Genomic DNA, 24,147 nt, shown 5'->3' with positions numbered 1-24,147 from the left:
AGTCGCGAGAGTCGGGTCCAAAAAAAAAAACCCTGCAGGCTGTTTGAGCCACGACGCACCTGGCTGTGCATGTCATTGGTGGCCTAACTCACAGCTTGCACCTTCAACCTACGCAAGTCCGGGTGTTTCAAAAACGATCAAGATTTCCTTTAGTATCGAGGATTCGTTTTCTAGCGTCATGACATACCCTTTGGGGGGCAGCAATCCCGAGACCGAAAGCTTGGCAGCTGTCTAGATCTTCTTGCCATCGCCGTTAAAGTTGCGGCCGATCGAAACCAACATGTCTCAATAAGCTTAATTCTGCGCTACAGCCTTCACTCTGCAAGATCAACTCAACCAAGGCCCGTCCCCCTTATAACCCCAAGTAAAACCTGCAGTAATGTGCCCGACTTCAACTCCAACCCAGAGGACCTCTTTGAGCGGAACCCGGTCTTGCCGATCTCGAAGCTTCGATGGAAGCGAACCGGTCCACCAGACGTCGTCAAGACTGGGTTCGGTTAGTTCTCGGGGGGATGGGGGCGAACGCCTCGTTGCATACGTAAAATATCTGAACACGGAGAGACAAGTCTGTGTAACCCACAACAACAGACCAAGTCTAGGTATTCCCGAGGATCTGCAGGCCAAAAAAAGACAAATCACAATGTTTCTTGAGTTTGTCGGATCTCACCTGCGCGTCCTGTCGCTTCTTGGCTTCCGTAATATGCTCCCATTTCTTCGATATCGTGACCATATGTTTCACTCGCCTGGAACGAGAAAACGGCCGTCTCCAGTCTAACGACAGAGAGACCCGAGGCTGGCCGACACGGCCCTGCCCAAAACCGCATTGCCGCTTTGGGACAGACAGCAAAGCCCGGTCCCGGGAGCGGCACGAGACAGCAAACACACACCTCGCTAACTTGGTACACGCCACAGACACGTTGCCTGCAGCCTCCCGGCCACCAGCACACAACTCGTGCCGAAAAAGGCAGACACATCCCGATGCCACCCGGGTATTGCACTTCTTCCGAACTTGACTTGGAAAATTTCTCCATTGTTGGGGGTATCTCAGCAAAAACACAAGCGCCACATACGTAGGAAAATGGTCTCGACACACCAAAGAGACGAAAAAAATAGAGACTCCCTCAGGATTCAGAGACACTCACACACTGCCGCGCAGAGAATAAGCCCATTCCCCGCTCCTTCATTCCTCCGTGAGCCCTAGCAAGGCGGAATTTATTCCTCCAATCTTGGCACGCGAGGAGGCGGAACAGGCAGACGGTTCGATACATCACATCTCACTCGAGCACGAGGTATTTGTCAGTGACATCCCTCGCGGCCTCGACGTCGCCCGTCAGCAGGAAGTACGTCCGGAGATTCACCGCCGTCTCCAGCACCAGATCGTCCCGAACACCCACCCGCTTCGTCTTCGCGACGACGCCATCGCCGCCATCTTCTTCCTGCTTAAGGCTGTCGCGGCGGCGATCGCTGTGGTTGGGGGGTTGGAGGGAGTGAGGGTGCCGCTCCGCCTCCTCGAGCACCCGTCCGTAGTACTCGACGGCCAGGTGGTGCACGCCCATGAGGTGGTACGTCCGCGCCACGTTGAAGTGTGCCTCCTGCCGCTCCTCCGACACGGGTGACTGCAGTCGCAGCTCGTAGTACTTGAACAGGAACGCGAGTCCTTGCATCAGCATGTACTGTCGGTTCTCGGCCTGCCGCTTGAAGGCCCAGTGTATGTACGACAGCCCCGTGCTGAGGTTGACGAGGGGATTGGTCGGGTCCACGGATGCTGCGCGCCGAAAGTAACCTGTAGTATTCGTGCATTAGTGGAAAACTCTCTTGTTTGTCAAAGACGTGGGTGGGCCACGACGCTGATGATAAGACAGGGTTCTCAGTCGGGAGGAAATCGGAGCCGATACCCGGTGATAGGCAAAGCAAATTCACTTACTCAGTGCGTAGTTGTAACTGGTGGACATGAACAGGATGTGGCCGTAGACCATGAGCAGCGCCACGTCGACGCCCGTCGCCCTGGGCGCCGTCGCACCTCCGCCGGGGACCTTGTACTTGCCCGCCTCGTCCGGGTGCATGAGCGTGTCGTCCATCTGCTTGATCTGCCTGAGCATGTACTTCTGCGCCGGCCCGGAGCTGTACCAGGATGAAGGCGCCTGGCACGCCCGGCAGATAGCCGAGTAGAGCCTGTAGGCATCCGTGTTCATCTGGTTGTCGCGCATAAAGTAGCGCGCGACGGCCACGCACGTCTCCTCGTCGCCCGCGTGGATAGCGCAGGTCGCCCAGGTGAGGTGGATGAGGAACATGTTCTCTCGCGCCTGGTAGACTATCGAATCACGGGCCGACTGGCATACCAGGTATGCCTCCTGCGGGCGTCGGGCATGCGCCAGGCTGATGGCGTACTCGAGGAAGAGGTCGAGCCAGTCGTCGAATGGGATGCCGCGATGCTCGTGCCGCTGCAGGATGGGCTGGGCCTGCTGGTCGCCGTCTTCGTCGACGGGCGCAAGCTTCTGCTGCAGTCGCTCGGCCATGGCTGTGAGCCGGCTGTTGCCAGCGTGCGCGTCTCCCTCGTTGAAAAAGTTGCCGTAGCCGAGAAACTTGAGGTACTTTTCCCATGGGTAGAAGGCTCTGAAGGACCGGAAGTCGTCTGTGAGCTCCCGAGCGGCTTCCATCCATTCCTGCATGGCCTCCTGATCGCCCTCGGCCGCCCTGGTCTTCAGGCTCTGGCACAGCTCGTACTTCTCCTTGAGGCGCGTGCTCACCTGGCGCTCAAACTCTGCACGCTTGTTGTCTCCCGCAAGGCGCCTTGCCCTGATTCTAGGGACTCTCGGTCTTCGGGCCGCGGCCGGCTTGTCGGATTGCGCCCTCTTCTTGTAAGTCTTGGGCTTCCGTATCAATTTCCCACGCCCATCCACTACAAACCGCACGTTGTCATAAGCTCTACCATCCGGGCGCGGGCCGTGGGCCCTTGCCTCAAGGCTCAAGGCTTCGTTGACCAGGATGAACGCCTCTTCTCTCTCCTGCGCCCGCTCATAGGCTCTCGCCAACTCGTAGCGCGCATCGATGTTGGTCTCATCTGCCTCAATCGCTGCCAGGAAACAATCTTCGGCAGATGTGTTGTCGTGCATTTCGAGGTAACATCTCCCTTGTTGGACCAGAGCGTCGGCGTCCACATCGTCCATGGTCTTTTTGCGCACGTAATGGTATACCTCATAATACTTGAGTGCCAGCTCATAGCGTTGGCTCTCCGTCAGCTGGACAGCGATATCCTGGGCGATTTGAGGTGCCTCGGAGAGGATCTGGATGGTCTGTGGATCATCGGGCTCTAGCCATGAGAGATGATCCTGCATTACGTTAGAACTCATCCATGCCCTCTTGCTGTCAAGGATTAGCTTACCATGGCCTCTTCCTCCTGTCCAAGCTTCATGCGGTAAATCGCCAATTTTGCACGGATATCGGGGGGTAAACCCACACCGTAAGTCTCGGGCGGGTAACGATCAGGATCATATTCCTTAGCCAATCTCCTGCGGTTGTCGTAGCGGTCCCATTCCCTGTCGTCGTCGTATAGCTCCCAAAACAGCTCGTCCGGGCGGCCAAGGAGCCATCGTGACAAGAACCCGACCGCTCCGGCAGCCTTGCCGTACTGGCCAATCGAAGCAAACAATTCGATGAAGATGATAACGTCCATCCATTCTAGAGTGAAGCCATTGTCAAGCACCCCTCCATTCCTAAGGTGGGTGATGATGGTATTGTATGCCTCGGTGGCCTTTTCGGCAATCTCTGCCTGCCGTGTTGAATCGTATGACGCCTCCGCCAAGTGCCTGACTGCCTCAATGTCGTAGGGTCGCCGTCTGAGGTATCGCAGGTAATCGTCCGCGGCTTGTGTAAAGCGCTCGAGCTCGAGCTCGACGTCTGCCTTGCCAATTCTTGCAGCGATATGCTTTGGATCCGCCCGCAGCGCAGCCGAGTAGCACATAGCAGCGATCTGCAGCTTATCGAGCCGATCCAGTCTCTCTGCCTCGACCTGCTCTTCAGTCTCGAGAGTCGTGGGGTCAGCGCTCATCCCCAGTGCCATGGTCGCGCACTCGATCCATGAGTTGACATCCTTTGGCCGCAGATGCGCCGCGAACACCTTGGCGTTGAGCGCCTCTGTCATCTGTCCGCTCTCCTCGAAAAGTGAGACCAGGAGCGACCAGGCGCCGAAGGTCTCGGCATTGACACGAATGATTTCCTTGACAATATCCATCGCCTCGTCGTAATGGGTCCCAATGAAGGCATTGTAGGCCTGGGCCAGTCGAAACTTAATCTCTGGGGTCGGCTCCGCTGCCTTGCGAGGGCCGCGCTTTCGGCCTCTGGCTGTGCCGCCGCGTCCCCGAGAGCCAGGAGTCGAGGTGGCCACTGGTGGCCCGCGAGACTCTGGCCGTGAGCCATACTCCTCACCCAGCTGCTGCGAGAGGAAGGCCTCTCTGCTGGCGTCAAGCTTTGCCATGTCTGCCTGGAGTTCGAGATAATCTGAATCGGCATCAGAGACAGCTGCATCGGATGCGTCCATGTCTACATCCGTTCCATCTCCGCCAGGTAGTGCCAGTGCGCCCACATCCTCTAAAGGAGGGTAAGCCATCTGCGCTGACGACTCCATTATTGCAAAGACTTGTGTACAAGTTCACGGATGTCTGAACGAAGAAACCCCATGAGATTATGTTGCAGCCAAAGAGGCTTCAGGACTTCACGCTTGGTCCTTGGCCTGGCAGCTCAGTGAAGCGAGGTGCAGTCATCAGATGCCATGCGCCAGGAAGCGCGGGCCACTCAAAGAAGCGGGGTCAAATATTTCTCTTTGAGGGGTTCGCCAGTAGGTGAGGAAAGGCCTGGGAATTTTGGCGGCGGATTGAGATGTTTGGAGCAGTGAGTCGGTTGTGGCTGTGGATTTGGTTTTGTTGTGATGGAATCCAGGATGCATGGACGAATCGATGTAAAATGGAGATGGGCTCACGCGCTGTAGTTCGGATTTACAGTGGGTCCAGGCCGAGCTAACAAGGTAGATCTCCAGGGGAGGTGGGGGAAATTAACAGGCTTCTGGAAAAGTACCTTGGATTACTGGTTCCCGCAGATTTGCGTCATTCACAGGACAAAAGGACCTTTGGTCAGCAGCTGCCGAGTCAAGACTTCGGCCTTAGTCCGCTCAACTTCAAGGACTCACATCCCTCCAGGTGCTCCCATCGCCACTTCGGAGTACGGGCTTGGGTTGGAGAAGGCTTTCAGAGTTTCGCGGTGTTGAGGATCAATCGACCATTGGTCCCGCTTCCTTGATTGGCTCAAGTTGAGAAGAATAGAGTATTTTGGGGGCCGATCCATACCTCATCGTCTTATACGGAAATATCAAACATCGTGAGATCGACTACCTAGGTAGTTCCAAGAACACCACCTAATGTACCTAGCCCAACGATGCTCAGGTCACCTTGAGTAAACCATGGCAAATGCAGTCAATTATCTGTCAGTGGTATCTCTACGCCGCAGGAGTCGAAGTTGAACCCGTCAAACTAGCTAGTGTCTGTACGAGTCTGCCTGAATTCCTTCCTGTGCCCATCAGCAGTCTTCTCCATGTCATGATCGTCGTGTGAATCGTTGTCTTCGAATGAATAGAAACGGGAAATGAAAAGAAAACCCCAGTCTTCAAACCACGCAGTGTGCGTCTTCTCCCTCACTCGGGCCCCTCCGTCTTGATGCCGTCCACTCCAAGAAGCACACTACCAGAAGCACTTGCAGCGGCAGATGCAACAGAGTTATGCTCATCGGCAGCAGAACCACCGGTAGCGAGTGCCTCAGGGACAGCGGGAGAAGCACGAACCACCTCATCCGGGTTGGAAGCCACTTCCCTCATCTCCGTATCCATAGGAGGCGCAGACGAGGTGTCTCCAAAGGCCGCGTCGATCGTGCTCAGAAGCTTTCGGATCTCCTCGCGAGCCGGATGGGGCACGTCGATACCGGTCTCGCCTGTGATCAAGGCCCTCCAGTCCTCCTCAATATCCGTGATTAGCTTGTCGACGCCGTCCAGCAGTCCCTGTTCCAAGCCCTTGTTTATCAATTGCAAGTCTGGCCGGACCGACTCGGCCGCCTTCTTGTATATGGTGGACTTGTTCTTGCGGACACAGTTTTCCATGGTAGCCTTCATGTTCTCGAAACAGCCCCGGCCTATCCTAATAGTCAGCCAAGCTAAGAAGAAAAATAATTAGTCTGGGGATTGTAGCAGGACTCACCCCTGATGTCACTACAGGCCTTGTAGATTTTGGACATCGCCTCCTTGATCACGGGCGTGAACTGCCTGTTTGTGTCTCTCTGGGAAGTCATAGTGGACACCCGCTGCTCATCGACCATTGCCTGCATGCTTCGAGAGTATTGCTCTGCCTGGCGAGTGAGGAAGTCATTGCCGTATGCCTTGTAGGGTACCAGGTTAGGTCGATTCACTTCCGTCTGGTGAAACTCAAGCAGCCGCCGATTGGCACTTTGATACAAGGCGTCCAAGAGCTTTGGAAGCTCAGTCGAGAAGGCCTTCTCCCAGCCCGTCGCGATACACAGGAGAAAAGGCTCGGTGAGCTCTGGACAAGATGCATTAGAGCTCGGTCACCCAGCAACTATAAAATGGAAGCGGTGGTGGTGATTGGCGAGTTATGACCCATTGGGATGGCAGCTCGATAAGGATGGGAAAGGAGGGCCTATGCCCGACTTACCTTGGTTGAAATCCCTCGCCGATGATCCTTTCCTCTTGTCGCCCCTATCACAAGCTCATCAGTACAGTGATGGGTGGAACGTCGACGTTCAACTCACTTGTGCTTGCAGGTGCTCCGGTATGTGTTCCAGTGTACACCTCCGTCAGCTGCCTTGGCTCCCCAGCTAGCCACAATATCCGGTGCCTTGCGGCCCGCTCCCAGAATAGCCCCTGCCTCCTTGTTGATGATGCACCGGTCCATCGTCTTGGTGAAGTTGCCGACTGTCTTGTTGACCTCGCCCTCAAGAAGCTAAAGAAGATCGTCAGTTTCATAGCCAAAGCCTAGAAAGAAAAGGAACAGCAAAGCATACCTCCCTGAGGGCGCGGGCATGTTTGTGGAGGAACTTCAGCTCCTCTTGCCTGCAATCCTGGCTCAACTTGAGGCGTCGCTCCGTCTTGGTGTTGTTTGTAGACCAGTCGGTCAGACTCTTGAGGAGACGATTGAAATCGGAAAGATAAGTCTGAGTTCGAAGCACACGGGCGCCCTCCGTCAGCTTTTTAGCGTAGGCCCGCAGCTGAGGAATTTCAGAATCTTCCACGGTTCGGAATCCCTTGACTGGGTTGTCGATATCTCCCCGTCCACATGCCTGTTGATAACCCCGTGAGCTGACGCAGAAGACTTCCAGGGATTGGGCCACCTCGTTGTAATCTTGGAGGTCTTGGTCAGGATCAAAGGCTTGGGGGTTTGCTTGGGAAGCTTCTTCTTGATCAAGCCTAGACAGCCGTTAGTTCTGTTTGAAGGGACAGAAGACGTTATTCTTACTCCCGTCTGCCAGCGGCAAAATCTCGACGAATCCCATCACGAGAGTAGTCATTACGCAGTTGAATGCAGTACGCCACCTTGTCATTCGAGAGGGCTTCTCTCGAGTCGATAAGACCTTGCGTCGACTGCTCGACCTGAGCGATTTGGTCTTCAACTTGATCGCATTTATTGCCGAGGGCCTCCGTCTCGGCCTTGAGCTCAATCACCCGTTGTTGCGCGGCCTCCGCGGTGAGCACCTCACTTGCTTCGTCGTCAGTAGAATCATCAGAGTCAGAGTCCACCATTTGGCGTTGTCCACGCCGGACACGACGACCGGGACCGCGGTGGTTCTTCTTCCGCTTCCTAGAAACCGCAACTGGCGCATAGACCTTCCTGCCTTTGGCAGCATCTCTGGCAAGTTTCCTCCACTGCTTCCACTCCTCGGCCTTAGTATCGTAACGAAATAGCTCGGCGTCCTTGATGTTATCCAAACGCTTGAGCTCTCCCTTGTTGACTTTGATCATGGACAACAACTGAGAATCTCGAACTTGGAAATCTTCTAATTTACCTGCGTGGTCCAGGGTCTGGGCGGTCTCGTGAATGACGATGTCATCAGTTTTCGAACAAATGAACGTGACATTGCGGTAGCTGCCATCCATCTTGAGCTGGAGCTTGAAGAAGTTGCCCAGTAGGTTTCTGGCCGATTTGTCACTGATGGCCCTCTGAATGGGAGCCACGACCCAGATAGCGGTACACTGTACCATGTAGCCGCCGAGCGAGCGGCGTTTGCATCCTGAATTCCAGGCTGCAGATTGAGTTAGCTTGGATGTTGCTGCGGGAATTCGGGACGAGGACTCACAAGATCAACAAGGATAATGCCGGTCGATAGGATATCTGCCTTGACGTAGACGCGCACGACCTTGATCAACGGCCAGAACGCCATGGGTTTCTTCTGTTTCGAGCCTGCGCTCGCCTTGTCGACCATGGCCTCCTTATCTGTGCTGTCTAAGTAGAGCTGAAGGTTCTGATACAGAGCCAGGGGAGATGATTCGGCAATGGTCTTGACTGAGCCGACCACTTTGAGGACATCGGGATGTGTGGCGAGCTTGGTAGGGGTACACTCCTTGAGGAGTGCTTTGTTTCGAGTCAGTTGCGGAAATACTGCACGGATCTTGGCATAAGCGACGCCAGCTTCAGTCTCGCTATTCAAGTAATCTTGAGACAGCTCCTGGTTCTCGAAGAGTTCTTCAAAGAGATAGTCCACCTCCTTGGACCAATCTTCCCGTGAAATGAACTCAATCTCCGCTCGGTACTGCTCCCTGGGGTCATCCGACGCATTCCATGACATCTCAGTCACCACAGCTGTGCATGCTCGCACTCCATTTGTTGGAAGCAGCCGAGTCTGGTCCAGCATGGCGTTGATCAAGGAGCTCTTTCCAGCACCGGTGTTACCAACAACACCAACCACTGTACGAGTACGCTTGGCAGATTTCCGCAGAGCGGCTATAGTGTCGAGCCATTTGCGGATTTGCGTGTCGTTAGTGTCTTTAGCAAGGAAGACTTGGAGTTTTTGCAGGGCCTTCATGGCGGAATGGACTCCATTCTCCAAAGGCTCAGGCTCCGTCGTATCGATGAGCTTCTCGAGGTTCGAGAGAGCTGGTGAAGGCTCCTGAACTGCCTCTTCAACTGCCTCCTGAGCAGACTGATCTGCATCACTGGCATTGACCACCTCTCCGACAGACGCCGACTTGGAAAACCGCTCCTTAAGTTCCCGCGGTCTCTGAAGCCTCTCCTCGACACTATTCTTCAAGACGGGTTTATCAACAGGCCCCTCCTTCACCCTGGTCTGCGGGACATGCTCGTTGATGCCGGCAATGTCCTCCCTGACCGACTCGACAGGGGCTTCTTGTTTGACTGAAGGCTCGTGTTGCACACCGCCGATTGACTGGCCCTTGTTGGCTGCTTCAACTCCAGCTGGCTGCACCGTGGTAGCTGCTTCAGGGCCTGCTGACTGCATCGGAGGGGCTGCTTCAACGGCAGCCGGAACAAGAACTCTAGGCTCCGCGGAGTGAGGCCGCTGAGGCTGGACCGGTATGTCCAACGGACGTGCAGGCGGCGGAGAACTCATCCTGAAGTGACGGGATGGTGCCTGTCATGAACGAGTCACGAGGGCGTGCCTACAGCTTGTGGGGTCACGGATGATAAACTGGACGTACGCAAATGCACTGGTGCTGAACTCACCCTAAGCGAGTACTCCAGCAAAGTGAAGTCTCTGACTTGGGGATTATTTTGGTGTGTGTGGAGAGAAGGAGAATGAGGTGAAAGCAATTTAAGAAGGCTAGGTAGTCAAGGGGTAGGAGAGCGATGGAAAGCAAGCTGAGGATATCAGGCCCTCAAAATCAAATTGACGGAATGAGAGCAGCGATCGGTTTCAGTCGAGAGTTTGAGTATGTGATGCCAGTCTGAAGAAGAAATAAGATCACAAGGTGATCAGAAGGTGTTGTCGTCTGGTTGAAGGGGAATTGAGACAGATAGCGACGAAGCAGGATGGGAAGAAAGAGAGAGCAAAGACAAGGACGAGGTGGAGGTATTAAATGGAAAGCATCTGCCAAGGGTAGATGCCACTTGCGCCAGAAGAGGAACGTCAGGGGCCAGCAGCCACTTATGACTGGTGGGCAAAGTGAGAAATGATAGGATAGGGAACTGATGGTGGAAGGAAGTCGTTCTATCGGGCACACCGAAGAAAAGTGTCTTCAAGCCGGAAGCCAGTGGAAGAGCAAACGGCACCCCTGTCAGCCGAAGTCGAAATGAAGGACGGGCGGGGAGGATGAATGAAAGGGAGAGAGCAGTAAGAAGACTCGGATGATGAGTGCGACACGCAGTTCGGGGCAACCAACGCCAAAAGCCTAGAGGAGAAGGTAAGGCAAATCGGAAAACGTGCCAAATGGAGAGATTTGGCAGGAAAGAGGGGATGGTGTCGATGTCTAAGCTTCATAGATATGGAACTTGGTAGTGGACGATATCGAGATCAGATGAAACCCGGGAACTATAAGCTCGTCATCCTAAGGAGTTTTTCGCTTCATCGTAGGAATCATCCCCGATCACCCAGGGCGGCAGGCACGGCTCCAAACACGAGTTTCGGTAGCCATCCGATCGTGACATTAGGCAAACGTACATCGGTGATCAACCTTGCCAACTTACTCCCGAACCTACCGGCTCTGCTGTCGTTTCTTATTTCGCCGACGCCAAGATCATAGAACATGCCCAGGGAGTCCGGAAAGCGGCATGCCGTGGAAAGCGGCAGGCCGACCATTGAGACCGGCTTCCGGCAACGATCTAGTCAAGCTTCCGTGAACTAGCACGCATGTACGCGAGACTTTTCCAGGTACTGGGTACCTGAGCATACAAACACATTCCCGAAGCAAGGGTACTCCCCTGTAGAAGATGTGATGAAACCAGCGCCTACAAGACGGAATGATCGTCGTGCATGGCGCTGAATGCGATGGGAACACAACTAGCTCATGGCACGAAAACGAATCACGGGGTGCCAGCTTCAAGCCATCACCGCAAACTCGCTTCCTAGAACCCCGGATAGCCCAAGAGGTTTGCCGCAACTCTTCTATCCCGCCGCTGCAAGCTAGCACGGAAAGCCACCGCCTCCTCAAGTCAAAAGACCAACGAGCACACGTCCAAAGATGGGTCAAGATACAAAACAAAGTCTGAGTGGGACCAAGGGCTGATCGTATTTCTTCAAAAGCTGCGCCTAGCTTAAGCCACCCTCCTTTTCCATTTCATTATGGACGGGCGGTCCCTTGTAGTGCCCGAAACACCGCTCACATGTCGACGCATTAGTTTCCTAGCAGAATAACACAAGTGGTATATCATCCATCGTCATATCTCGGTAAAACCAACGAAAGACAAAGATCAAAAGAAAAGAAAGGGGGATAAAACCATGCGAGGAACAGTCTTCAAGCCCGAGAGGATGTCTTGTCCCAACCCTGATCCTCGCTAAAGAACAAAAAAAGATTTCCTTGCTAAACAGGCCTTCTTGATTCTTGTCCTGACCCGACCTGGGCGAAATGCGCCAAACACACTGCAGGACCATTTCAGTCATGAGAAAAACGGTCCCTTTCCTGTTCGCTTATTGTACCTGGGAAACGCAAACGCCCCGAAGCTGGCGTCCATTTTGAGAAGAGAAGAGGGAAAAAAACGCACAAAAGCTCCGCAAACACGCTGCTCAACAGACCTTGGACACTTGAAGAGAAATAGCCGCCTTACTCCCGGTCTTTTGCTTTGTAACAAAGCTATTCGCATGGATCGTCACTGTAAAAGCCTTGGTACCGCAACCAAGGCATATGCATGCCCAAGAGTGTCCGCCATTTGTGAAGCAATATCCTGCTCGACCGAGGTAGACAGCATGCGAGAAGTAAATTCCTCCTTTCGACCAGCAATTAACAAGAGACCGTACCATGCATAAAGGGATCGAACAAGGAGGTAGCCAGTCCCGTAGAGCCCAAAGTCAAAATCGCAGATGTCGTAGAAGACGCCGGTGCAGAGTTGAGCAAAAAGAAGAAACAACCAACGTCGCTCGCTCGTGTATATGTTGTGAAGCCATAAAGACGTAACGGATGATCGCGTGCGTATGCCGATATCAGTTTCAGTCGAGCTCCCTCAGCGCGTCGTGGAATTCCGAGGGTCGTCAAGCTCGATGCTCATTGCCAGTGGAAGTTTCGTTGTAGGACGCTAAAACAAAGGAAGGAGAGTAGTTGCGCCATGATGCGCTCTCTGAGGGAAGAAATCCGAGAAGGCAGACGTGAGGAACAAAAAGGGCTGGCCAAGGGGGTATGCCTCTCCTCCGCGCGTCCTCCGTCCAAGGAAATATCCTGAACAGAAAATTCAGAGATCGATGACGAAGCCCAGAGGACACGGTTGCGATTAACCATGTATGATCGACACTGGCTTTTTGCGATCGAGATATTTTGTTGGTGTAGATACGGCGGTGTAAGTAATGGGATTACCGTTTCACTGAGCACCTGACCCTGCTGAGTGTTGGGGGCACGATCGCTCCGGATGGCAACGACTAGGGCCGAGACCATCTGGACGCCAGACAAGCACGCGGACTCTCAATGCAGCCCCCGGCCATGTGCTTCCGTCTTCTGGCCCTGCAAGCCTCTGTGATCATGCGGGAGGGACATCGGATAACCTTGTGTGTGAACTGGCGCTGATGAAACGGTTGTGCCGCGAAACAGGCTCTCTTGCGAGGGATCGAATCCGGCGCGCGGCAGGCTATCAAATGGCGGACCCATGTACGGTGGAACCGTGGCCTGAGGGACAAACGGGCCAGTGTTCGGAGTTTGTTGCTGCGGCGTGAAAGAGTACATCGGGGAATTTGTGGGAGCCGTGGTGCTCTGTTGCCAAGTCTGGTATATCGCTGGCGTAGTAGGCGTGCCAAAGTCTGCAGAGGTGTTGAAAAGGGAGCCCCGGCGACTTGAGTCGTGTGGGTTGGGACAAATCTCTTGCAAAGCCATACTGACAGGCGGCGCATGCATGGAGCCAGGCCCGTTGACACCCATCGCTCCGCCTTCCATGTACGGGTGATGATCAGTGTTGAGATTCGTGGAAAGCATCGGGGTTTGGTAGGGATGCCCGCGGTGAGGTAAGTCGGTTAGAAAAGAAGCATTCTGCATGTTGTTGTTCTGGTCGTGTTCGTTGGGAGCGGGAGCAGGGGCAGGGGCAGGGGCAGGCATCAGTGCGGTACCGTTGGTTCTTTGCGGCGACACTGTGGAAGGGACGGTGATAGACACTGGCTCGGTTTCCTCCTCCTCTCTCGAGGGGGTGCTGTCCTCGTTGTCGGACTGGTAACTCTCCGGCGTCTTGTCATCAGCCATAACCCAGACGTCGGTGTCACCATCTGCTTCTTGTTAGCCCAACATGCAACCACGGAGTAGATTGGTATGCTCATACCTATCTCCCCGTTCCTGTATCTTTCCTCGAACCGCGCGACATGGAACAGCTCCTTGAGATATGGCTTCTTCTTGCCGTTGTTAGGGTTGTCCTTGTCCAAGAAGAAAGCGGACAACGCCTCGTCGGTTGCAGCCTGAAGCTTTTCAACATTGAGGTTCAGCTTCTGGATATCGGGATGCTGTTTCGCATTGGGCTGCACTATCATCCCTAGAATGTGGTTGAGAAGGTAGACACGCTCTGTCACCCAGTTAGCCCCTATCCTATCCACGCAAAACGAAGGCAAGTCAAGACGTGCCTTTCTTGTAGAGGTGGTCCGGCTCCTTGTGCCGAACCTTTTCGTCTCGCGTCGGGCCCCACGGCTTCGGCCACCAATCCGGTGCCTTCTCGTCACTTCCTGTATAGGGATGCGTGGATTGCTTCTTTGGCTCAACTAACTTGACCCACGCCTTTGCCATGATTTTGCAGGCTGTTTGCTGCAGATTCCTGAAACGCTGATCATAGAGATCCCAGACTTGTTTCGAGTCGCCAATCTTGATCGAAACTTTTTTGGCCTTGACGATAGGAGCCGGGTCGTCATCAACAAGGTCTAAATCGCGATGGAATCCCACGGCCCTCGGTCGTTTGCGATTTCGCTGGGCATCGAATGCGTCACTGGGATGTACCCGGCGCCGGTCATACGCGCGGCGATTCGAGTATTCTGAATGGGCTGGGCGAGAATACTCCTCAGTGCCGAGGTCTGGCTCCTCGACAAGCGGGCTGGTAGCTGAACAACAAATGCGGTCAGTCCTGTGCCTCTGGTACAAGGCCAAGGCATGCTTACCATTCGATCCATGAGTGGTCCACTGGACCCATCTTTGCATATTGAAGAATTTCGGGACAAGGCCTTCCTGAGACCTGTTAGGACTTGAGAATGTCACCTCAGTTCCATCGTCCAGAACGGCGGCGACAAAGTAATATTTCGCCGGGATTTTGCACTGTTCTCTCAACGCCCTATCGATTCCCTAAGGGTTGTTAGTCAAGGGATAGTATTGCACGTATTGCGGATGAATCGTACCATGGGAGGACCCCTGAAGTCTTGCTGCTCATGATGATGATATCGGTAGCTCTCGATAGGGTCGGGAGGAAATCTGTCCACGGGCCAGTGAGGCCGGGGGAGGTATCCCGGAGGAAGTTCTCGTACCATGACGACAGATAGACGCAGACTGCAGCAACAAGATCGGAACCTCGACTCCAGTAACACGGCTTGAAACTGAAGCACGTATTTGGAACCGGACAGAAGTGCAGATTAGTGACTTTATGTAGAGCTTTACAGAGGGGTGCCTTTTCTCGACGTTAGTCTAGAATACAAAAAGAGGGGTTGATGAACATTGCGAAGCATACCGATGTTGTTTATCAGTCTCCTTGAGGTCAAGCTCAAGGCTCGTGGTCTGCTGTACGTCAAAGAGGACGTGTGCCTATCGTCATGACGACGTGGACGAGACAATATATGTATAGTAGTCGAGGCTGGAGACGAAATGGCGGCGCTGGTCGGCACCACGATGTGGACTAGGCGACTATACGAGTGACTGCGTGGGATAGAGGGGCAGGCCTTGGTAGTCCGAGCCACCCAAACGCAATGATCAGTGTGCGAGGGTGTTTCTAAAGCAAGCCAACAAAGAGCCTCTGTATCTAGGACCTTTGTGTCTAGAATATGGAGGTAATTGATATCTGCCGTACGAGCCAGTCGACAACATGCCCACGGACAGATCCGTCTGCGTGAAGATGATCAAATAAGTGCTTCACCGCAACGGCTCAATTGCCTTCTTCTCCTTGCATAGACCGGTGATCAAGACGAGTGGCCGATGAGGCCAGTGGATAAACAGCCCGAGCCTCCTTGGCAGTAAGTTGGCCGAGCCCAGTGCCTCTTCAGCAAGGACAAGGCGTACGTTGGCCGTCGTAAGCAAGGCAAAAGAACCAGCCCACATTCACCAGCTTCACAAGCTAAGCTTCGATGCGAATCTTAAACGGCGTGCGCTGAGACCGGATCCTGGCAAGGTGTCGAAATGGGAAACGGCTGCAGTCGAACGGTTCTCAGTCGTACAACGCGAGCCCACACAAAGTCGGTCCAAAGCCGAATTGGATGGCTAGATAGAGCTGCGGAGTTGACAAAAGATCCGAAAGCACAGTCGATGAAGCAATTCTCGAGCTCTTCAAGGCGTGTAAAGGGCCGATTGGAATCCGCGAAGTCGTTCTCGGGGGCGAATAACCTATCGCGAACTATACGAATAGTCGGCTTCACGTCGGGAAGCCAGGATTGGAGCTTCGGTCGTGTATAAGCTGCGAAGGGTGTTGGTTGGCTAGGCCCGAAAGCAGTCAAATGTCTAATGCGAGGCCAGGCGAGGCAATACGCTCTCTAAGAAGGGCGGGAAATCTTGCCCTCGACCGCGTATCCTCCAGTCCTACTTGGGTGAATTGGACGGGGGCGGAAGTCAAGATGCTGGAGCGGAGACGACGCAGTGGCGGCGAGGACGCAGATGGAAATGGAGGGGCTCTCGGAAGGAAAGAAGGGTACACAAACGACAACGATGTCCCTCTTTGTGGCGCCGGGAACAGACCGCTCACAAGTGACAAGGTCTAGTATAATCTGACGAGGGCAGAGCGCCTTTGGACGGCAGAGAGAGAGTAGCACAAGAGAAGAGATGAAGATATTCTGAGAGGAGGACACCGGGTGGGAAAGAAAGCTGTGTAAAGAATCAATGGCCACTCAGAGTTTTGATAGCGAGGTTTGAGGACGAGCAATAACACCACGGCCAAGCACCTAGTATTATCGTCCAGCCCAGAAGGGCAAGGGTCGGATGACTGGGAGTGATGATGTACCTCTGTTGTAGGCGAGACTTGTTGGTAGGCGGTTGGTGTGGGAAGAAGTATTCTGTCTGACCTTTTGGCGGGACGAAACTGGCAAACCCTTGGGGTGAAATGGCTGAGGGGACGATCAATGCCTCCACCACTGGCAGGCCACTTGCACGTTCGCTGGTCGGACGCGCAAGGCCTGACATGCGAGGTCTTGAGATCTCTGGCCGGCCATGTACTGGGAGAGATAGAGGCTGAAGGTCAAACCGTCTCCAGCTGGCCGCGAAATGGTACCTGATCAGGACGCAGGACGGGCTGGTCTTGAAAGCTTCTGATGCAAGTCTCCCTGCAGCTCTTGGAGGTACATGGGTGCATGGTACCTACCCCTTGAGATGGATGGGAGGCAAGGATAGAAGTACTTGTAGAGATGGGTGGGGTGACTCGAGGTGGAGGAGGGGTGTAATGATCTCGTTATGAAAGGATGGGGAGTGGGAAAAGAGGTCGAGAGAGGAGACGGGCTCAAGAGAGAGAGTGCAAGGTTGGCATGAGCACGAAGATGGAGAGAGGATGGAGATTGGGGGAGGCAGAATGCAGGTGCAGGTGTGGGAGCAAAAGAATACCATCGCCCACAGCATGGAGTAGCACCACCTTGGTAACTAACTACATGCCATGCGAGTGGACAGCGGACAGAGCTTGGTACCGGCAGGTATGGCAAGCAGTGGAATAAGAAGTACGCCCTGGACGTAGTAGTTAGGGACTAGGTACGCAACGGTAGGGTAGGCAAGGTAAGAAAGGTCTGGTGAGAAACAAGCAGCAGAAGTGAGTTGAACGAGTGAGTGAGTGAGTGAGATGGCCGGACCGGGGTGTCGGTGGAGGAGCGCTTGCTTCCCCTCCCCACCACATCTCGGGCATGTCTTTTATTAGGTACGCTTTTGGAGAGGTACCCAGCGGGTTCGGCGACGCGATGCCACGATGCTCCACAGTTTGGATTGCATTTCCAGCGAGAAGAGTGGCCTTGGCTTATTGAGGTGAGGTAACTACCTGGGTGGTAGGTAGCGGCCGAGGAGGAGCAGGAGCTGCAACCCGCCGTACTGGTCGATGATGGCGTTTCTACAAGTAGTCCCAGCACTCGCCGACTCCCAATGATCCATGAGACTAGGCCGACGGCGGACAGCCAGTCGAGCTCGGATCGGGCCCCTCCCATGTCGTCAAGATAGACAGGCAGGCAGGGTAGCTTCTGGAGCGGGAGTGGCCTGTCGTTGCTGTCGTCGTTGTTGCTGTTCTTGTTGGGCATGCTCGCATGGCCTTGATCATGCTGCTCTGCGGGCGCAGGGACGAGAGTAGCACTTCGTCATCCATGCCAGCAACCAAGACGGCTGTGAGCTACGGAGTAGCAGCTGATTGAGGTCCCTTCGCTCGCCCCTCTCAGACCGAATCAAGGCCCAGAGGTCCAGCAGACAGGAAGCCGGAGATCGGTGACGACGAGCAGCATGTCATTGAAAAGAGTCGGCTGCATCAAAGGTGGTGTGGGAGACACCCCGGTCACTGACAAGGGTCAAAGTGAGACTCTGGAAGGGAGCTTGTGAAAGACGGTATGGTAGATTTCCGGGCCTTGCATGCCCTGGGCTTGGGAAGGGTGTGGCAGCAGGGGCGGGGCCGCCAGACTCCCTAGCTCGAGCTCCCAGCGGTTCCCACTGGCCAGCCTACCTACTCCGTAATGTACTTGGTAAGGTAGTTAGACTGCGTACCTCGAGTAGCCCCAACAAAGTACGTGCGAAGCCGTACACTGTTACAAGTATTTGATAGCGAGTAGGTAGGTCATGTAGTCAGTTTTATGAATTCCGTAGGCCTCCAGCTCCTCCTGCATACCAAGCAGCTGGTATCCCTAGGGCTCCGAGCGCTGCCAAACGCGCCGTTGCCTACCGCATCCTCTGTCTTGAAAGTCTGGTCTCATGTTATTGGACGAAGGTCGGTAGGTCGGTACCTACGTTACTTGGGTATTTCACCTGATCGGTACGCTAAGAGCCTCTCAAAGAGTCGAAGCGCTAGCTTGAGAGAAGAGAGACACGACAACATGCGCCAGACAGGGACTAAACAAAATACATAGGCTGGGAGATAACTTTTAGCTTGCTTCTCAGGCTACCTACGGAGTAGGCACTCGACTCAAGTAAGTACAAGTATGTAATTAGCTCTGGTGGAGGTGGAAGGGATGCCCGCCAGCCAGCCCGCTGAGGAGCCGCTGGGAAAGATGCGCTAGTGGCTAGATCCATGGATGCTACAGCCTCGCCCCGCCATCCGCAGGCATTCCCAAGGTTCCCTTGGCTTCCGCCCACCCCGGGACGGCGATCCACTGACGGCCACCGGACTAAGGCAGGTCAGGTAGCTTCAAGAAACCCACCTGTTGCCACTGCACCTTGCGAGCATATCCCTGTCCCGGCTATCCTGGTCCCCCCCGCACCCATCATCAATCGTCACCAAGCTCGCAACTCAATCTTTCATTCTTGTGTTGTTTCTTTTTGTTCTGAGGCAGTTACGTGCTTCTCCGCCGGTTGCGAATGTTGATGGAGGCGGGCTCTGAAGACAGATCAGACGAGTTATGAACAAAGCGTGAGCTAAGTCCAGTACCGAGTCGATCGACTAGGTCGACTAAGTAAGGGCAGCTGCTGGTGCGCGCTTGGGCGTCACATTGTTCGTACCTTGGTAATGTAGACAAGAACAGCAAGGGGAAACAGACAACGAGCAATGCAGCTTCAATGAATGCAGCAGAAGAAAATGAGAGGCGAATGAAGGGCTCAGTCTGTGATGAAGCACCGAGACGGGTCTAATCATCATATCATGGTATGCATGCATAGGAGCATCGTTTATCCTTGTTTTCAAGAACCCATGTACTTGGCCTGGTGAGTGGTATCGTCAGAATTAAAGTACGGCTGGCATCGGGCCAGTCCCGTCAAAAGGCAATCAATTACGCCAGGGAGTACGCCAGGTGCATCTCTGACCGTGCTTACATGTTAGGATGCTCGATTGGCCTTCTTCAAACTCAGCTCGGGTTCCTGCAACCGAAATCCTCTCCAGTAAGACAACCCTCTGGCCGGGGAAAATCACGACAGGAGCAAGTGGTCCTCCGCTCTTAGACACTGAGCCATGTAACGCGGCTTGCCACAAGCCACCTCCAGGTGGAAAAAAATAAAAACTAACCTACCTACCTAACCGCACCAGCTAGCACGCCGCCACGCGGCGACAGATTGCATCATTTGCCCCTCTCGCTGGCTTTGCTTTTTACGTCCTGTCTCCCTGCAGCAAATGAAAAGGCGCAGCGGTTCTCCAAGAGTTCCGCCAAAAGCTGGTGCATGCCACCACCGCTGCTCTCGAAGCGGGACTGGGAGACCGAGACGAGGCAAGACATCTGCCAATGAATCTAAAGTTCGTACCTACGTCTGCAACAAACCGACGCTACCGCCTGGTCTAGAGTTTACGCGGCATCATATCCGCCCTCCCCGGCCGTCGTCGTCCTTGGTGTCCATGGAAGAGAAGAGAGTCAGGGGGGAAAAGAGCAAAGCGGGTGAGGTGAGACTTCCAAGGTTGTCAAGCAAGCGGTCTTTGTGTGTCAAGGATATTTTGAATTCGCGATCCACACGGTTAGTGTGCTCATGAGGGAAAAGGGAACCGACATCTCTGAGAATGGCCTTTCAACCCGGGCCCTGACTCGCCCATCGGCAGATTGGATGCACGACCAGGGGTCTTTTTGCGATATTAATGGTGGGAGGGCAAGAGCCGGCATCGCGGAAGCAAAGACCCATTGCCTAGGAGGCAATCAGGGGCACGATCAACCATCCACCTACCCATGCCGCCGGACGAATCCATCCACGACCTGCAGGACTTGCCAACCCTTGCAGAGCACAGCTGAACCACCTGGAGCGTTTAGTACTGTTTTTAACTTGTTTTTGCGACGAGGACCAAGCGCAAGGCATCATCAGCTTCCGACCATGATAGCGGGTATGCGAGGGATGCATCATACGGAGTAGCTTGAGATCGGTAACTCTCGACCGGTCCGACGAGGTCTTCGGGAAGGCCCCGCGACCCGAAAGTCTAGCGCATCAACGCGACCACCTGGCTGCGGGCCTGGTGAGGATCAAAGTGGCATGGGCGGCGAGACAACTGTACAATATGTCTCGGGTTGTTCTGATCCCTTCTCAATCATTTATGTCCAGATGTGCCGAAACGAATGCCCTTAGCCTTGGGGCCGTCGCTCCGTGCATCTATGTAGTCTAGCTGTCGAGAGCGCAGGCACACGGTCTTCGATGTGTAGGTATTTTCTTTTTTCTCTTACCTTATTTCCCCCTCCCCTCCTCCCCTCTCCCCTCCCCTCCATCGAAGCGAGCAAGCAAGGCAGGGGTATCGAGTGTGCTGGGGTGCTGCATATTCGACAAATGACGGCAGCAGGGATCTATCTCTCTTATCAGACCCTGGACCAGCACCAACAGTGCACTCCAGTTTACGGGACGGTTCGGTGCGTCGAAAAGGCCAGAAAAAAGTGGGCGGGAGCAGCATTGAACGCAACATGATCATCTGGTCCCTCCTACCTTGTGGCTTCTCGGGAATACAGAAACTTGGCATCCCCATCAACACCCCCCACCCTCGAGGAACCTCGGATTGAGCCTGCGTAAAGAAGGGGCGGGAAGCCTTTGGGCGAGTACCAGTAGTGGAGGCAATATCACACGGGCCTTCGGTCTGTCGATACGGTGGAGTTTTGGAACAATCGACAACCACTCCAGCACTGCGGGCCAGTGAGTGGTTAACGTGGGGGTCAAGTCAAGGGCCTCTCGTCTGTACAAGTAATTGCGCACAACTGCCGTCGTCATCGGCCATGAGAATTGGCGATTGATAGAGTTACTATGCTGCTACGCTGCGCAGATCGGCATACCACCTTTGTTGTCGATATAAATTGACCGGCTTTCCGAGTTGGGAGACTGTGCGTCCAAGGTAACTGTACCCGGGCGCACATTGCACTTTGGGCCACTCAAAACGCGGGAAAAGACCAGCCGAGACTCCTTGTGGTGGTGATGGGGATTGCTTGATCCAGTCATTAGAAGGAAGCCTTCACATTGTTTGCTCTTGGTCCCATGGGGCCAAGCCGCCGTCATAGAGAGACAGAATTTTCTTTACGTGGCCCAACATAGCCGACTAATGTACTTGTAGGCTGGCTCACTTCCTTTGGCAATTTGACCCGTTCTAGAGTTTGCTCTCTGCCCCACCACTGCTCCTTCCCCTTCTGCAAAAGAGAAAAGACTACAGCGGACAACCGCCGCTGACTTGGCGACCGTGGAAACCTGAGCACCCTGTCTAGTAATCTCGACTCCTCCAGCACTGCTGTTACCTCCTCGCACACGGTATGAATGGCCTTGCATTCACTGACAGGCCATACCTTGACTCGTGCGTATAGTTAGATAATCAACTAGCTTGTCTCGGGGCGGCGTGGCAACTCAATTGCTCCGGGGAGTTTGTGTAGGTCCTCGAGCAATGGCAAGGACTTGCAATGGGGAAAAGAAAAACAAAAAGATTCTCCAACAGCCCACTCTTTTAAGCGATGGCGATGGGGTTGGGTGTAGCTTCCCAGCCTGGGCAAGATTGTGGTGCAAGTCATCGCCTGTTACTAATCACTTGTTAGGCAAGCATCCGAGACCGACAGGTGCGCTGGAAGACATCACTTGGACTTTTGTTCTTCTTTTTCAGAGAGCATCCCGATCATCATTCCTGCGGTCAAGCCGAGCTTACATATCTTGTTTCAGCAATGTTTTTTCGTCTTTCTGGGGCAATTCGGCGCACAACAGAACCATCTCCAGCAGAAGAGGCAACGAGGTCAACTGGTGTCCGGGCTGTGTGGTCACGTCCGTCACAATCTCTTCGTTAGGGTTGCCGTCCGAAACCCGCCCGCCGCGGCGCTACAGCCGTTCGTCTCCACTGCTAACTTCCCGCCACCCGATGATGGGGCTCTCTGACCTTAAAGCGGAACACTAGCCGCTTTGGTCCGTACACCTGGAGCCCTTTCCCGAGCACTTCACTACCGAACCTGGATGATTAAGTAATGACAAACAGCCGACTTGCAAAAGTCCGCTCAGCTTCCACGCCGCAAAATCTGGCCGCGGGGTTCCTTGAGAATTGACCAGTGTCGCAACAATCAAAAGTGTAGGTATACCTACCTTAGGTCTGATCGCCGAGATAGGTAACTTGGCGTTACCTTGCAAGTCCCCGGATTGAGGCACTTGTGGTGCGTGATGGGTAGACCGGATGAACTAGAATGCCCCCGGTCAACTCAACCGCGCTATCGAAGCCAGCGGATTGGGTGGTGATGTTCAGCCAGCTTCGGAGCTGTGCCCGCCTCCGATGCTAACCCGGTATGGCAACTTTGTTCCTCAACATTTGTTCCCGACCCCGTAGTCCATCCTACCGGGCACCTTCCGGTAGACTAATGTCAAACAGCAAAGGGACAATGCATTCTCGCGACTTGGTCGTTCTGGGTCTCAAGACACACTACTACACGCGAAAATTGCCTGCAGCAACTCAAGCCTGCTGCACTGCTCAGCAGGTACTCCGATGCAAGTCATCAACAACTTAACTACCATGTCAATGCTCCCCACACGATCAGCTGCCCAGCCTCGCCCAATTCCACCTTTATCAGCAGCGGACTCCTATCTGTGTGATACAAGTAAGTAGGGTATCAAAGAACGCACTATCGTCTTTTCAAGGCCAAACGCCATACGAGAAGTGGCTGCAGACGATGGCACGACACCCTCTCGCTGGCGCCCGCGCGCCAAAAACAGAGCTCTCAACCCTCCTCGCGAGCGATGGGCTGATGGTGCGGTGCGCGCGTCGAACCGCTTCCCCGCACTGCCAAGGTGCCCGGCGCGCCCACCATTGCGGGCCGGTCATTTAGCAGGTGTGGGTTGTCAGGTGAGATCGAGGTTTAGTTGCAGACGGGCCTGACGCCATCGCGCCCTAAAGCGTAGGCAAATGATTTGCTTATACATCCGTTGGACGTTAGGTTGGATCGCGAAAGGGAAAGGATGCGCCGGCAGCGACAGGGCTCGATGCGTGTTTCATCCACAGACACACTTGGACGGGGCTTTTGCTTTTTGCTCGTTTCTGACTATCGTATCTGATCGACAAGCCCCAGGAATATCTGCAAGATTGCCTCGGCCAGGGTGGCCCCTTGGGCCACCATTTCGACCTGGTGGTCGCCGAGTCGGTGTATGTCCAACTACGTAATCTCTGCCAGGGCCCCTGTCCTGCGAATCCGACAGGATGGAAGCGTCTTCATCGACGGCCACCATGGATGAGCATCCTTGCCATTAGCTGACCATTCAGATGTCATAACCGACCATGAGCTCGTGTTTTTCAGCTTTTGCAGACACCCCAACATCAATCAAACCCTTTCGACTATTGTCATCATTATTATCTAACAAAACAAAACTCTTTCCCGAGACGTGGATAATGCGGAAGGCAAGCAAGGCCTGATAACGAAAGGAAAAGAGTGGAAAAGGATGATTGCAAATCTGAGACACCAAGGACTTGCGACCTGCTAATGGACTTGGCAACAGTTGCTAGGATAGCGCTTCTTAGATTAGGTACGTAAAGTACACATGTCGTCAAGGCACCAACAGTTCCTACCTACCCAGGTAAACGAGCTTCAATGAGCCCTGGCCGGATTGATGAATGAGCTTGGGAAGACCATCCCGTACGTGGGTACATTGGGCTGGGTAATTCAACGAAAAACAGAAGCAGACGTAAGGTGGGATGGACGACAATACACAGGTACTTGGTACTTGGAGGAGGGAGTTTCACCAGTCTCCACACACAACGGGCGGCA

The 24,147-nt window shown here is 54.2% G+C and overlaps 3 protein-coding genes across 3 annotated transcripts; all 3 read right to left on the bottom strand.

Moving 5' to 3' along the window:
- Nucleotides 1-1,274: 1,274 nt before the first annotated feature.
- E0L32_005508 (uncharacterized protein) lies at nucleotides 1,275-4,624 on the bottom strand (the record flags this gene model as incomplete). The annotated part of the gene is made up of 3 exons (XM_031140038.1): nucleotides 1,275-1,783; nucleotides 1,925-3,329; nucleotides 3,383-4,624. The coding sequence occupies 3 exons, from the start codon at nucleotides 4,622-4,624 to the stop codon at nucleotides 1,275-1,277; spliced, it is 3,156 nt and encodes a 1,051-aa protein (XP_030996023.1).
- Nucleotides 4,625-5,683: 1,059 nt separating this feature from the next.
- Nucleotides 5,684-9,618, bottom strand: E0L32_005507 (uncharacterized protein; the record flags this gene model as incomplete). Its single annotated transcript, XM_031140037.1, has 8 exons — nucleotides 5,684-6,174; nucleotides 6,240-6,578; nucleotides 6,711-6,754; nucleotides 6,808-6,998; nucleotides 7,060-7,462; nucleotides 7,512-8,201; nucleotides 8,252-8,295; nucleotides 8,350-9,618. 8 exons carry the CDS (start codon nucleotides 9,616-9,618, stop codon nucleotides 5,684-5,686), a joined length of 3,471 nt encoding a protein of 1,156 aa, XP_030996022.1.
- A 2,995-nt stretch (nucleotides 9,619-12,613) lies between these two features.
- Nucleotides 12,614-14,637, bottom strand: E0L32_005506 (uncharacterized protein; the record flags this gene model as incomplete). The annotated part of the gene is made up of 5 exons (XM_031140035.1): nucleotides 12,614-13,401; nucleotides 13,455-13,691; nucleotides 13,945-14,217; nucleotides 14,275-14,455; nucleotides 14,509-14,637. The coding sequence occupies 5 exons, from the start codon at nucleotides 14,635-14,637 to the stop codon at nucleotides 12,614-12,616; spliced, it is 1,608 nt and encodes a 535-aa protein (XP_030996021.1).
- Nucleotides 14,638-24,147: the final 9,510 nt, after the last annotated feature.

This window comes from Thyridium curvatum, assembly GCF_004353045.1.
Source record: "Thyridium curvatum strain D216 chromosome Unknown NODE_29_length_410198_cov_82.451705, whole genome shotgun sequence".
NCBI classification, from domain to species: Eukaryota; Fungi; Ascomycota; class Sordariomycetes; order Thyridiales; family Thyridiaceae; genus Thyridium; species Thyridium curvatum.
Note: the sequence above shows the minus strand (reverse complement) of the source record. Positions and strands in the feature narration are given on the sequence as shown.